The sequence below is a fragment of the Bos indicus genome, chromosome 9, assembly GCF_029378745.1.
Source record: "Bos indicus isolate NIAB-ARS_2022 breed Sahiwal x Tharparkar chromosome 9, NIAB-ARS_B.indTharparkar_mat_pri_1.0, whole genome shotgun sequence".
Lineage (NCBI taxonomy): Eukaryota > Metazoa > Chordata > Mammalia > Artiodactyla > Bovidae > Bos > Bos indicus.
Genome location: NC_091768.1, coordinates 98,419,432 through 98,435,610, shown reverse-complemented (window position 1 = coordinate 98,435,610; position 16,179 = coordinate 98,419,432). Strand labels below are relative to the sequence as shown.

The window sequence follows — 16,179 nt, the reverse complement described above, 5'->3', positions numbered from 1 at the left end:
GTAAGGTACAATTTCTACCACGTAGTAATTACTTGACTATTATTGGTATTGTAAATATTATTTAATTATGATTATTATTTGGTGGATCATCTCACATATTGAGAACTACTGAGTGCTAATGCTCCATTTAAAGAAGATATAGCAGAAAATTAACTGTAGTGCCTGGCCTTGAGGAGTTTATGAACTTTCATAGAAGGTAGGAAGACATATACAAATATCCATTTTTTAAAAGTCATTGTGGGATTGTTGTAAACACTATAAGTATTATTAATGTATCATAGAACACTCTCTGTGCTTTATAAATATTTTGAAGATTAGGGAACTGAGAGTTAAAGAGTGAAGGTTAGTATGTTCACCCTAGTCCCCTAAGCTGATAAGGGACCTATAGGATTGGCGACTAGTTCCTCTCAGTTTGGAGGGTGTATTTATCTCCTGTGTTGTACTGCGTCCCTGAGAAATTGTGGCAAGCCTCACAAGATGTACATAGTAACAGCCCCTGAATCCTGAAGAGGTGAACTCAGTCCTGATGCAGCTGACAGTGAGTGGCCTCTGGGAGGAGGTCATGTCTTAGATGGATCCTGGGGGTGAATGGGCTTTCAGCAGGCAGCCGTGAGGAAGGGAGTGCAGGGGCAGGAGTTTTCTGTGGTCTGTGTTTTGGGGGCATTTAGTTTAAAAGCTTTAAGCCTTTAAAATTTTTGAGGGCTGTGACACGGTGGAGCTCTAGAATAAGGTTTACTTTGCTGAACAATGTAGGACATTCTGAAAGTGAAAGGAGAATATTAAGACTTCAGTTGTGTTTCCCTGGTGGCTCAGTTGGTAAAGAATCTGCCTGCAATGTGGGCGACCTGGCTTAGATCTCTGGGCCAGGGAAGCTTCCCTGGAGATGAGAATGGCAGCCCACTCCAGTATTCGTGCCTGGAGAATTCCATGGGCAGAGGAGCCTGTGGGCTGCACTGGGACCTGCAGTCCATGGGGTCATAAAGTGTTGGCCCCGACTGAGCGACGAACACACACACAGGACTTCAGTTGGGAGGCTACTGCAAGAATCAAGACGTGACTTGATAAGCACTGTGACTGGAGGAATGCAACGGAAAGGACAGACGCAAGAGCCTTGGAGGAGGTGGATGGCATTGGCAGCAAGAAGACATGGGAGAGGCTGCAAGGCTCCAGCCTGGGCCTTGAGGAGAATAGTGGTTCCAAGAAAAATGGTATCTTTCAAAAGACGGGGCAAATACATGTTTCCGTAAGACCCCGTGGAGCCTTTTGGCTGGGGCCACCAATGAGGGCTCGGGCTCTTAGACACAACCTCGTGCCTTCACTCTAGTTCAGAAAGTGGTTTGATTTCTTTCCACTGCTATACCATGAGTGCCAGCGCGATGCCTTTGATTTTTTATTAAGGGGGATGCTGTAGAGGCCCTGTGAGTTTGTACAGGCTGTCAGAGCTGAATCGCCTGGATAAACTCTTGGGAATCTCACAATTCCAATCAAGCAAGTGTTCTGCTTGAGTCCCCCCTGTTTTGCAGGACGGATGTCAAAGGGAGCATGCAATTTTGTTTGTGGGTCACTGACTAATATATGAAAGGGAAATCCCATAGGATAACTCCATTTTTCTCCAAATGTTGCTCCATAGCCTTAAGCTTTATAAGTGAAAGAAAATGCAGACTGCTTATCAAAGGGCAGGAGAGGGGCAAATCAATTCAGAAATGTTGCATTGCCATTAAGGATTGTGATTAAATGCAATTGCCATTTGAGGGTTTTGACTAAAGCTTCTTTTTTGTTTTTTGGCCAGTGTTTGTCAGGTTCAACTCTAACCACGGGTTCCCAGTGGAGGTCGATTCTGACACCAGCATCTTCCAGCTCAAGGAGGTGGTTGCTAGGCGACAGGGGGTTCCAGCTGACCAGCTGTGTGTGATTTTCGCAGGGAAGGAGCTCAGGAATGACTGGACAGTGCAGGTGAGTCTCCCTTGGTGGAGGGCTCCTGGGCTGCGGCCTGCCCCATTGCTTATGCAGCTTGCGCTGCCAAGCTGACATTCATGCCTGAGATCTAATAGAATAAATAGCGCCTAGGGATTCCTTAAACTTTACTCCACACCGCTTCATTAATTCTGACCTTCTTAATTATGCATTAAAACAGCAAGCAGGTACCGATCAGAAGAACAACTGTGACTGGGAGAGAGAGGAGAGAGAGAGAGAGAGAGCACAGACTGGGCTTAGTGAATAAATGTTTACCGACTACAGCCGCAGCAAGGCACCGTTTCTGGGTGTGTTCAATTTCTACCGTACTTATTCCACTTGAATCTTAATGAAGGAGTCACAGAAATTGTCCCAGATCTGGCTGCTCAGTCATGTGCCGGGAGGGATCTGTAACCCAATTCTGACCCCTGGAGGATGGTCCCGGGTCTGCCGCCGCAGCTCAGGATGGGAGGAGGTTTTGGGGCTCAGGGCCTTGGGAGCAGACTGGAGAGCTGCCTGCCCATCAGCGCCCCAGCCGGCGGTGGAGGAAGACGCACGCACCGCGGACGTCCACCTGTGTGTTTAATTTCTCCAAGTTTCAGTAACATGTTCCCCAGAATGGGCCGCTGAAATGTTGGAGAGGGTGCAGCCAGTGTTTTTCTTTCCTGTCCCTGATGCTTTGAGGGCACCTCGGGGCTCCTCATAGCATCAAAGCGCTGTATCTTTTCATGGGGGTGGGGGTGGGGCTTCATTCCCAGCTGGTATTTCCGCAGGGGAAGGCGTGAACTGCGTAGGCGACTGGGGAGCAGTGCCTTCCTCTGGGAGGGGAGACCTGTTTTGTGTTGGGGAAGCCAGCAAACAGGCCTCCATACGGATTGAAGTCATTCTCTGAGAAAGTATGGAAAACCAGTTGCTTTCTGTGGACGGTTCAGGTGATCCTGAAGAACCCCAAACACATTCCCCGCTCCATCCCCTTTTTTTCACCAGCACAGATGAGTTTCATTTCTGCTTGCAGCTGTTTGGGGGCCTGCTCTTGAGAACAGTGGTGGTGGTGCGATGCTGTGTCTCTACCCGGAGTCCCTACTTTATTGACATCCTATCGCTGTCTCTTTCTGGTGATGATATTTACTGCTTTGTGAAAGGGTTTCGGATCTGGCTGTAAGAGAGACGCTATGGAAATGTGAATTGCCCCCTCCTTCTCCAGCATCTCTTCTCTGACAGCAGTCTGCTAGGCTCACTATGCACACAGGGTGCTGTGCTTTGCTTTTAGGCAATTTATTTTTATAAGGCAAGTACCTGTGCTGAAAAGTGTTTTGGTGGTTTTTTTTTTTTTTTTATTTCAATCAACTAGAAAGCTTTTTTTACTGTACCTGCCAAACTCTAAAGCCAAGAATGTTCCCATCATAAATTATTTTAAAACAACTTCTTGAACCAAAATATTTTATGTTACCCAAAGTTTTCAGGTTCTAAAGTTTCTCACCTGTACCACTGGAGGGGATAGGTTATACCGATTACTATAGACAATTGATTTATACAAATGGATAGATACAAATGTAGGTATCTGGATGGATTCATTAAGATTCTTGATTTTAACAAACACTTACAGTATTCTGGGCTTCTGAGGGGATCCCAAAGAAAGGCAGTACCCACTGCTGTTTTCTTAGAGACTGCTGTTTACTTAGGCCCTCTAAAATCAACAATAATACTAAATTGAACTACATAGGTTAAAAATATCAGCGATTTCATGTGGCTCAAACTAATAGCTATAACATAAACATGTCAAACACGGTAACTGCCATATGAAAACTGAAGTATAAGTATTACCAAATTTTAAAGGTGTAGGAGAAACAGCTGAGTGAAAGTCACCAATAAAGATTTCTGGGTGAGTTGAAACTCAAGTGGGATTCTGGAGATAAGAATGAGCGTGAGAGGTGTGTGGGAGCAAGCATAGGGTCCTATTCCCGTAGAACCTAGAGGAGATGTGAAGGTGGGTGACAAGGGAATTGGGAGCTGTAATTTACAAAGCTTTGACCCGTGTGACACTGAGGTTTCGTGAGAGGAGATGGAGAACAAAATAAGATGCCCTGGAGGGAAATGCGAGTCTGGAGATCCTGTTTCATCACTGGCAGGAGTTTCACAGATTACAAGAGTTAATGCCAGGGGGAGATGCTGACACATGGTCATGTGGAGGTGTGGAGCTCAGGGCTTGCTTTATGTTTGAGGACTCTCTGCGTGGGGGAAGTACTGCAGTAACTGGAACAGATTCAGTTGCCAAGGTGCGGAGTGTACGGCACAAGCAGTTCCTTGGGTAACAGGAGAGGAGCCGGTATAGGAGGCATTGTCCATCCAACTGACATGTTCATAGATAATTTGGGAAAGAAAATTACTAGTAAAGAATGCATGTGCTGTGAAAACACGGAGGATGAGGAAGAAAAGAGCCTTTGGACTTGGTGACAGTGGTGGTGACTCAGGGACCTTCGGTCCAGGACTGTAGTTGGAGAAAGCCAGCTTGCATGGATTCAGCATGAATCACGGGCCTTTGTCACAGGCACAGCTCATCTGGTCATCAAGGGGAAGGGGAGACAGGGAGTTCATGGAGGAGCAGCAGTTCCCGCGCTGTGTTGTTCCTTTCACAGCCCTTGACTGTGTGCATGGCTGACTTTGATACGGTTGTAATCAGTGTGAAAATGCAATTTTATGTAGTGAATTTCTTTCCCTTAACATTATGTCATAGGCTTTTTCTGTGATGTTGTGTATTCATTTCTAAGTGTCTAGATGATCTTCTATAATAAGAGTGTTTGAAAGTGAAGTCGCTCAGTCGTGTCCGACTCTTTGCAACCCCATGGACTGTAGCCCACCAGGCTCCTCCGTCCATGAGATTTTCCAGGCAAGAGTACTGGAGTGGGGTGCCATTTCCTTCTCCAGGAGAGCTTCCCAACCCAGGGATTGAACCTGGGTCTCCCGCATTGTAGGCAGACGCTTTACCATCTGAGCCACCAGGGAAGCCAACATATATAGGGAGCATCTAGTTTTTAATATTACAAATTAAGGCAAAATAATTTTTTAAACGGTATCTAATATACTTAGAGAATATGGCCTCTGTGTTTCAGTTTGCATGAAGTATTCTCTTGGTGTGTCCAATTTTCTTGAAGAGATCTCTAGTCTTTCCCATTCTGTTGTTTTCCTCTATTTGTTTGCATTGATCACTGAGGAAGGCTTTCTTATCCCTCTTTGCTATTCTCTGGAGCTGTGCATTCAGATGGGTATATCTTTCCTTTTCTCCTTTGCCTTTCACTTCTCTTCTTTTCTCAGCTGTTTGTAAGGCCTCCTCAGACAACTGTTTTGCCTTCTTGTATTTCTTTTTCTTTGGGATGATTTTGGTCACCACCTCATGTATGATGTTATGAACTTCCGTCCATAGTTCTTCAGGCACTCTGTCTATCGGATCTAATTCCTGACTCTATTTCTCACTTCCACTGTATAATTGTAAGGGATTTGATTTGGGTCATACCTGAATGGCATTGTGGTTTTCTCCACTTTCTTCAATTGAAGTATGAATTTTACAATAAGGAGCTGGTGATCTGAGCCACAGTCATTTCCTGGTCTTGTTTTTGCTGACTATGTAGAGCTCCTCCATCTTTGGCTGCAAAGAATGCAATAAATCTGATTTCGGTATTGACCATCTGGTAATGTCCATGTGTAGAATCTTCTCTTGTGTTGTTGGAAGAGGGTGTTTCCTATGACCAGTATATTCTCTTGACAAAACTCTATTAGCCTTTGTCCTACTTCAGTTTACTCATTTGTAAAACTGAATTAATAATAATACCTCTCTCATTGGGATTTTGTGAGGACTAAGTTAATTTATGTAAAACTCTTAGAGCAGAGTATGACATATAGTAAACACTGTCTATATAGTAGCATTTATTAGCATCATCACTATCATAGTTGTTATTATTGTTTTTATTATTATCAGGGTCTAAGTGATCACCTTAAATAATGTGACAACTCTTCATCATGAATTATGATGAGTATATTTGCAATGATTTAAACAGTTAAGGCAATGATAATAGGATGTATATTTTACTGGGGTAGTAAAATGTGTGTGTGTGTGTAATATTTATACATTTTAACTGAAAAGAACTTTGTGGAGTTTATAAATAGATGTTTGACCTTCACATTTACAGGCTTTACTTAGAATAGTAGAATTTGAATTCAGAAAACTTACAAAGACGACTATTCCTCAGATATTTACTAAAAATAGACACCTATGGCTGTGCTGTTCAGCAAAGATTCATCACGACATTATGGCTTTTAAAATGTATTTTTATAAAGCAGATATCTGCCACATACTCTATTTGTTAGAAGTAAATTGGAAAGACCTATACATTTTTCCTACTTCATAAACAGTGGTTCTGTCCATGTTTTTATTATTTTCCTTATGCTGACAAGTATGTAATATAAAATATTGGTGTCTGACATATTATTCCCAGTGAACTGATATTTTTTTCTTTGTCGGTTCTTGTAACAGAGTATTCAGGGACTATTCAAATGTCACCCTTTCTCCTACCCTCCAGTTCTAACACATTGGGTATCAAGAATCCCTGAATCACCTTTACATAATCATCAATTTATTCCTCAAAATTATACATGGAAATTAAGGTTCTAACATAGCTGTATATGCCAAAACTGATAAAATTTTCAATTAGACTAACTGTTAAATTACAGGGACTTGAGAATTTAGATAACATTTTTGTTTGAGCAGAATTCACTGTATTCACATGAGCTTTATTATTATTAATATTATCAGTATAGGTTATTAACCAAGTGTATTAGTTAGAGATCTCCAGAGAGACAAAATAGATAGGTAGATAGATAACAAAGAATTGGTTGCACAGATTTGGAGGCTGACAAGTCCCTAAATCTGCATCTGTCAGCAAACTTAAGTTTCATTCAGAGTCTGAGGACCTGTAAACTGAAGAGGTGATGGAGGTGTTCCTGTATGAAGGCTGGTAGGCCTGCAACTCAGGAAGAGCTAATGCTTCAGTTCAAGCCAAAGGCTGTCCACCACCCCACCCCCTCGCCAAAAAAAAAACCAAAACAAACCATGTCCCAGCTAGATGGCCATTGGGCAAGAGGAATTCCCTCTTACTTGTGGGAGGGTCAGATGTTTTCTTCAGACCTTGAACTGAGCGAATGGGGTCCATGTGCATTGAGGAGATACATCTGATTTACTCAGTGTACTGATGCTGGTATTAATTTCATCTGAGCACAGCTAGACTGACATCTGACCAAATATCTGGACAGTCCATGGCTCAGACAGACACACAAAATTAACCATCACAACCAGGATATGAGAAACTTCAGTATATTTAACTAGTGTGTAATAATGAATTAGATTTTCAAAGTAGAACATAAAATATGACTGTTTATTTTACATAGAAATGTTTGCGTTATAAAAGGGTTCATTCAGATGAATGGTCAAAAACTCCTTTCAGTAAATATTCAATTTAATGATGTTTACAAGTATATACACATTTGGAGACCATCATTTCGTGAAATAGGTCATTTTTGCAAGAAGTATTAAAAGACATCAGTTTATTACCCCTATTAAGCTTTGTAATATGACAAGGTCTGAATTTGGAAGATCAGAGACATTAAGATTTTAATAGCTTGTAAATATTAAAAATAAATGACCCTAAGAAGCCAAATTATTTAATTGGCTATGTTTTAGTGATACACAATACGTGTTTCAAAATTTGTGAGTAATGATAAGTGATGTTCCCTGACAAAGTAAACTGTGTCCATTTTTAAGAATATTTACCTATTTTAAAAAATATTATGTGTTGTTTTGGTCATATCTCTAATGAACCTGCTAAATTTTCAAACTTCAAAGACTTCACACAAGAGCCTTGTGAATACCCTATGTGTTTTTTCAACTGCCTCGAATGTAAGTAAATGTTGTTTAGCTGAAGTTTTGAAAGTTGATGTTTTCTTAATATCCTTCAGATTTTTTCCAATATTATCATTTCCCACTTCATAAACTTAGGTTTTATTTTTCTGATTATAGAATTAATATGTGATAGTTATAAAAATTCAAACGATAGGGGAAAGTGTACAAGGAGACCTCTAATTCGGCTTATATGTTTTTATATTTAATAATAATCTTTTTCTTTATTGGCTAATAGGTATATCACACCTTTAATCTTATAATTTTTTTCCTTCATTTATATCAAATTCTATTATATTGGATTATAAGCTCAAGTATACCTGTGGGTTATTAAAAAGCAAACTATTTATGTTTCTACAACATTTGTTATGTCACAGTTTAGTGACTTAGATGTTGAGAAGCTGGTGAGTTGTTTCCACGCAAGTGTTGTACTGCAGACTAATGAGTTATACGTCTAACTGCAAGTTTGATGGTTGTGAATTATTAAGGTATGCGATTAGCCAAATATTAGTGTTCCTTGATATTCTTATACAGTGTTAGAACACATGTTTACAATCGTCTAGTGCTATGGCAACCCACTCCAGTGTTCTTGCCTGGAGAATCCCAGGGAGGAGGAGCCTGGTGGGCTGCCGTCTATGGGGTCACACACAGTCGGACACGACTGAAGCGACTTGGCAGCGGCAGTGCTACTATTATAGATGGTATTTGCGTTAGTTGTTCAGTCATTTCCGACTCTTTGCAACCCCATAGACTGCAGCCCACCAGGCTCCTCTGTCCATGGAATTCTCCAGGCAAGAATACTGGCATGAGTTGCCATTCTCTTCTCCAGGGGTTCCTCCCGACCCAGGGATCCAGTCAGAGTCTCTTAGGTCTCCTGCGTTGGCAGGCAGATTCTTTACCGCTAGCGCCACCTGGGAAGCCCCAGAGATGCTATACTTTACACTGTAAAGCACAGAAAGTGTAATGAGAAGTTGCTGCTGAGAAAAAGAATGTGAACCAGCATATGAGCTGCTTTCCACAAAGAAAGGCTGAATAAAAGCCTCGGTGTACTGAAGAGAAGGTGGAATGCCCGGGGGACGCAAACACTGGTTGGGATTCTCCCACCTGCTTTTACTTTCTGTATATTTTTTCCTAATGATCATAGATAATGTGACCATTATAGCTTGGTATACAAAATCGAGCCCATCGTATGTGAAGGATGGCTCTATTAATGATTATTCCAGGAAAAAAAAAAAGTGGATGCTGACAGTGCCCTGGGAAGACAGAGACAAATGGTCACCCCAGGAGTCGGGCAGTATTTCTCACATTTTAGAGTCTCAATTTCTTCTAGAAAGAAATTGTTTTTTGGTGCCTTTTGCCAAGCACCTGGGAATTTATAGCTTAAGACCATAATCTTATTTTGAAAATATTTAGATTTTAAAAAGTACTTTCATCTTTTCAAATGGTAAAATATATTTTTTAATGTTATAATCCATCTGATACCACAACATTTTGATCAGTTTCATAGAATCGTCAGTTCCTGAAGGATATGTCCACAGGCCAGTTGGAGAAGCACCGTTTGAGTATAATTATTTTCTTTGTACACTAATATGTTCTATTTTGTTATAAGAAGATTTTAATAGCTTTAAGGGCTTCCCTTGTGGCTCAGCTGATTGGTAAAGAATCCGCCTGCAATGTGGGAGACCTGGGTTCAATCCCTGGATTGGGAAGATCCTCTGGAGAAGGGAAAGCCTACCCACACCAGTATTCTGGCATGGAGAATCCCATGGACTGTATAGTCCATGGGGTTGCAAAGAGTCAGACACGACTGAGCGACTTTCACTTACTTACTTAAAGAAGTAAATAAAAATGGCAAAAATAGAGGCCTCAGCAAATATGTCATCTGGCACAGATTTTATATCTGGGAACATGGAATACACAGACTTTTACCTACTCCTCTTGGTAAAACTGTGGACATTACACATAAAACAAACATAAAGATGCTGAAAGGAAGAAAAAGGAATGCAAACTAGTTCGAAACCTCAGGGCCCAAGGAATAATATGGGCTTGAATTTCTTCTCCTTTTTTTCTAATCAAATATATTCAGTACTTGAAGCTGATGAAACTAGCACCTAGAAATGCCATCATATGCAAAGAGGAAAGAAAGAAAAAAAAAAAAAAGTCTTCTCTCAAGCCAAGGAGCAGACTTTACTGAAAATATGGAAACCTTTTGGACGATTGCTGTAGTTTGCCAGATAAACACACAGGAACTGTGGCCCTACCCTCACCGCCCCCAGTAGTGAGGAGTGCAAGCGCGGGTCCTAGATTGCCCCCTTGTGAGACTGTTATGATGTGCTTTATGTAACTGCTGTGGTCAGAGAAGACTGTTGGAAGGTGAGACTTCCACCTGCTCCTGCCAGCAGCAAGGTTCCCCTCCCCATCACTTCCGAGGTGCTCACAGAAGGGCCCTAGTGGAGAGTCAGGCCTTCGAGCATTTTAAAGCAGTAACAAGACCACTTCTAGCACACTGACAGTGGAGACTGCGTGTGGGGCTGAAATCACCCCCGTAAAGCAATGAGGAGGAGCCCTCACCTCATGGCATGTGTCAACAGATACCAAGCGGGGGACTTGGGCTTCTGTTTCTACTGGCAGTAGTAAGTGGGACCCTGCCTTTTGCAGCTGGAGCAATGTCATAGAAAACAGAAAGTTTAAATAAAAGCCTCATTATGTAAGGACACTTAAAAAGACACTTGCTTCTTAGAAGGAAAGCTATGACAAACCTAGACAGCGTATTGAAAAAAGCAGAGACATTACAAAGAAGTCAACATATTTTTGCATGGAAAAATGCTAACAGAAATTGTTCACCAACACAACTACCCTCTAAGAATGAATGAAGGAAAGAAATTCTTTAATAAGAAAGAAAATGATACAAGAAGGAACTTTGGAACATCAGGAAGGAAGAAAGGAAGAAGGAACACAGTAAGCAAAAATATGGTTAAAGACAATTGACTTTCCTTCTCTTCTTTAGTGTTCTAAATTATATTTCAGGGTTGAAGAAAAATTTATAACAATGCCTTATGTAGTTCTAAATGAAGAAAAACTGTTTAAGACAAATATATAGAGAGAGATAAAGGGACATAAAGGGAGTAAGATTTCTATACTTGAACCTATAAAACGTCAACCGCAGCACAGTATGGCAAGTCATGAATGTAAAAGCCCGAAGCAACCACTAGGATAGGTGAAAGACTAAAATGCCAAACAGTGACAACACTGAATGCTGGCGAGCATGTGGAGAAACTGGGCCGCTGATATAAAATAGTATAGCCACTCTGGTGGAGAGTATGATGGTTTCTTACAAAACTGAACTTGTATTTCCTATATGACACCAAAAGCAGTGTATGACTATTTTGCAGCTTCATCCATATTAGCCCAAATCTGGAACCAATCCAGATGTGTCTCAACAGGTGAAGAGACTGCAGATTGTGGTCCATCCGTACCAGTGATAAAAAACACTAAAGCCGCTATTGAAGTAGACAGCATTTTGGATGAATTATGCTGAGTGAAAAAAAAGCCAGTGCCAAAAGGTCACTTTCCAGACGGTGCCATTAGGTTAGCATTTCTGACAGGAGACATTCGGAGAAATGGAGGAGGAATGAGTGGGTACGAAGGGTAAAGAAGGGTGTGGGCACAGGAGAGAACAGTGTGTGGCAGCAACAGGACAACTGCCCGGACCCCCCTGGTGATGAATGTTCTGGGTCTTGACTGTTACCAGTAATATCACTGTGATGATATACTGTATTTTCTTAAGATGTTGTCAAGGGGGGAACAGGTAAAAGAGAACTGGGATATTTCTGTAATATTTCTGACAGTAACTTGTAAATCTACAATATCTCAGTATAATGTTTAATTTTGAAAAAAATCACAGAAAAATTTAATTTCTTCCCTCTTTCCCATAGAAGATCAACAGGCTTTTTATTTACAGCTGTTTTAAAGGAACAGTATTTATTTATGTTAGATTTTTCAGCACAAGAAATTGGAAAATAATTTAATTGATTCTCAGGGACAATGATTAATTCACAATAAAAGTCAATAGGTCAATACAACCTATAAAATTATTAAGGCATCTTTTTTGAATTATTAAAGAGACTACTTAGCACCGTGTAGGTCTAAATCGACATGATTAGTATTTCTTTTCAAAGGCTGTACCGATTATTTCAAATAAATGAAAATATACAGTTCTTAACGATTGGTGCTCTAGTTGTACATTTTCCAAATCGATTTGGGAGTGATACACTGTAGCCTCAGGCAATAAATGAGCAGCTCATGGAACCGTGGTGGATATACTGGTTAGGGAAGACCATGTAAACTTATATACTAGAAGGAACTTAGGGATGAAATGGTTTCATTTATAAGCTGAATTTATTTAACTTTTTATTATAAGAAAAAAAAAAAAAAAAGGCCAGATTAGAACCTACAGTGAAATTCCACCATGATTTTTTTGTTTTTGTATAAAAGAAACATTCTGCAAATTACAGTATAAATGGCCAACATGTTTTACGTAAAATTCCTTTTTTTCTCTGACTGTAAGACAAAAGGAAGCCAGGTTAGATACCATTATACCGAGAACAATCATTGTACGGTTTCATTGTATTTAAGTGTACCTTCGTGTAAATGAGATCCTCAGACACTTCAGGAAGAAGACAGGAATTTTTCCCAGAGGGTTGATGCGCTACTGGAATTGACTGTTGGCGAAATTCATGTGGGTAAAAATGTAGATATCCACTTGAGTTCCTCCAGACAGCTGTTGTGTTACTGTGGCAGCTGACACCTAGTGCAAAGTGTCAGGGTCTAGAATCAAAGGATAGTAATCTGCACAAAGCGAGTGCTCATTTCAGAAAGACCCTTATTTTATCTGTTTGTGTCTGGCTATTTATATGTGTCAGAAAGGATCTCAAAATTACTTATCCTCTTTGCATAATTCAGAACCCTCAAAAATGTTATTTTTCTGTTGAAAGGAAGTCTTGACATTGGTGTGCCCCTGCGGACTTATGAAACATCTTTGAGGATTGCCACGGATAAATACAGACTTGAAGGGGAAAAAAAGAGAGATTCTTTTAGCTTGTAAGAGGCCGAGGATACAGAGCCTGTGGATTTATTTAATGGGTTTACATCTCACAGACGATCCCATCGCCCTTACTGTGTTCAGATTGCAAGGCAGAAAATCTGTGGGGGAGTGAAACTGGATCCACAGCAACCCAATCCTCCTGATCTTAACCTAGGATCTATTTTATTAGCGTAAGAAAGGCAAAGCCTGACTCATCAGAAACCTGACAAAGAGGAGTGATTGCACACTGTGAAATTTGATTACTCTTCACTGAAGTCCTCATTTCAAATATTCTGTTTTGTTTTCTCTGTTATTGGATTAAATTCCATCATGCAATTGACCTGTTTGTTTAAGATTTTATTTAATACAGTTATTATCCTTCCCTAGGGTGGGAGCATCCCCTGGAGAGGGGATTGGCTACCCATTCCAGTATTCTTGCCTGGAGAATCCCATAGATGCAGGAGCCTGGTGGGCTACAGTCCATGGGGTCGCTAAGAATCGGACAGGAATGAGCAAGTAACACTTTGACATCCTTTACAGAGTAATTTAAGACTCAGGAATTTGTCTATGCCATTCACCTTAAAGCTTCTAGACCAGAGATTAATCAGCCACATTCTGCGTTTTGCTTCTTCCCTCTTACTAAGTAATTGTAAGAAACCTGAGATTATTGTCATAGTACAATGAAACTTTTACATGAAAGCACTCTTTAAAGCTTATATATCAAACTCACTTAGATCAGTATGAGAAGATGTATTCTCCTTTGCTTTTGGTTTGTAAGTGTGCTTGAGTCACAGCTGAGTATAAGGAATAGATTAATGGTAAATATTCACACTGCTGCCTTTCATTTTCTAGATATGGAATAATGAGAGATAAAGTCAAAAGTGTAAGAAAATTTATTTTAGTTCTAACTTCAGTGGTGCTCATAGGATAGAGAAAGCAAAATTAAATAGGATAGGGAGAGCTTTATTATTTTTTTCTCCAACTGTTAGGTTTAATATTGATAAGAATACAATTGTCTGCAGGCATTTAGCAGCAGAAGTTAAATTACATTAACATTAGTTAAGTCAGGGTTGCCACACTAACATTTCTAAGGCACTAAAGGGTGTGGTATGAGAGTATCTTTTGGCCATATGTTAAAACAGAGGACGCACTCCGACCCGGACTCAAACAGAGGGCAGACTCAGTTAATGGAAGGGCCATATGTTAAAACAGAGGACGCACTCCGACCTGGACTCAAACAGAGGACAGACTCAGTTAATGGAAGCAAAACCTCAAGTACTCCTGATCTGTGAGGCAAGCTCATGACTTAAACAGTGCCAGTAGAGTGCTCTAGTCTTAATTACTTGCAGATTAAAAAAAATTGTTTTATCCATTCGTGCAAATGTATCTTCACATAGACAAAAACACATTCATCCAGGCAATGCGATTCTTTGGAAAGAAAGTTATAAACTTTGTGAATTAATCTGTGTAAACAGTGTTTCATTGAAGGTTTTGAATTTTGTCTTGCCATGATATATTTTCTCTTCTATGGCAGATCTTGATCTATTTGGATTCAGAGACAGCATTCCCATATGATTTAATAGGTAGACTAATTATGGCATAAAGGTCTGCTTTTTAAATTGATGGCAATATTCTGACATTAGAAGCAGAAGTGAGGAATGTGAGAACCCACTGATGTTTATGTTTTGGAGGACATCACAAACTTTGTTTCAAATGTGTGGGCTTTTGAAACTCAATACAGGTTTTGCCAAGGATATTTTCTGTACATTTTATATCCTTACGTATTTCAAAGTGAGTTGAATCTGTGTTTGCATTCCACATATGCATAATTCATCAAACATTGCTCTGAAAAGAGAGAAAAATAAAAAGTTTATTTAAGATATCTCCAATGTTACTTAATACTTGGTCACTAAGAACTTTGGAACCTGTGAGAGTAGGTAACACCTGCTTCCTCAGTTTACCTGTTATCTCCCAGTCAGTTCTTTTCAATAAGGTACATGCTTCTATAGAAGGCTAAATGCCTTTTATATCTATGTTTAGTCCAGTTTTTTTTTTTTTTTTTTTTTTTTATGATGTCATCTCCAACATACGCCTCTGCCATATATAACAGAGGTGTTAAAACTTCAGGAGTGTCATATACTAGGTAAAATCATTTAGGTAGAATTCTACTCGACTTTCTGATACATGCTTATATTGAAGTGGTTTGAATCACTCAAGTCAGACTTTCTAGGGTGGGCAAATCATTTACATTCTCAAGTCTTTGTTTTTCTCATCTATAAAATGGAGATAGTAATAGTGCTTATATTTTTATAGGTTTTCTATGTGTATTAAGTGAAATTATACCTACAAAGGACAGACATAAGCACATTTTAGACTACTATTAATTTACTTTAATGAGTAATTCACAAAAAGAACAGATATTTTCTAATATGCAATAAGTTCATGTTGAAAATTATTTTGCTTTAACACTCCAAAAAGGAACACATTTGCCTCCTTCCAAATTCCTATCCTACACTCAGGCTAACCTCAGGATGGCATCATGTGTATTGTTTTGGGAGCTCTTCTGGTTTAAATCTTAATGATGAATTGTTATTTTAAGAAAAGAACCTTTTATGAAACGGTAATGTAGTTTACCTTTTTCTTTAATGTGCTGGATATTTCCGGACTATTTTATTTTAGAAACAACTTTACAAGTAAACTTAGTGTTCAAAATCTGTTTAATGAGGGGCACCTAATAATTTGAGATTACTACTTAAGAGTTTGTGAGTCACTCCAATGTAAAACAGAGGGCAAGAAGACGAGGTTTTCTGAAGAGAGAAAAACATTATTCTACCTATGTAAATGACTCATCTTTGTAATGTATAAGCAGAATGGCAATACTAAATTTACATAACCTAACATTCTGTAGTCCATTTAAAGCTAGATTAAATTTGTATATTTTTTTATCTGTTTTGAGTGCTTTAAAAAGAAAGGATTGATTTCTTATAGGTCAATCTTCATAATTTGCTTATATTGTATATTCAGTTCAGTTCAGTCACGCTGTCGTGTCCGACTCTTTGTGACCCCATGAACCGCAGCACGCCAGGCCTCCCTGTCCATCACCAACTCCCAGAGACTGATGGGAGAGAGCATCAGACCACATCTCTGAATGAATATTGTATCTATAAACTGTGTTTTTATTGAAACTGGAAAATAA

The 16,179-nt window shown here is 39.7% G+C and overlaps 1 protein-coding gene and 1 non-coding gene across 4 annotated transcripts in view; one reads left to right on the top strand and one right to left on the bottom strand.

Annotated features, from left to right (window-relative positions):
* AGPAT4 (1-acylglycerol-3-phosphate O-acyltransferase 4) overlaps positions 1–16,179 on the top strand; it is a 1,411,158-nt gene that overhangs the window by 236,503 nt on the left and 1,158,476 nt on the right. For all 3 annotated transcript variants that reach the window (XM_070795610.1, XM_070795611.1, XM_070795612.1), the window contains one exon: positions 1,790–1,953. In XM_070795610.1, coding sequence (XP_070651711.1) covers positions 1,790–1,953 — 164 coding nt within the window. The remainder of the gene's footprint in view (positions 1–1,789; positions 1,954–16,179) is intronic.
* TRNAC-ACA (transfer RNA cysteine (anticodon ACA)) lies at positions 4,885–4,956 on the bottom strand. The gene has a single exon. It is a non-coding gene; the product is annotated as a tRNA-Cys (tRNA).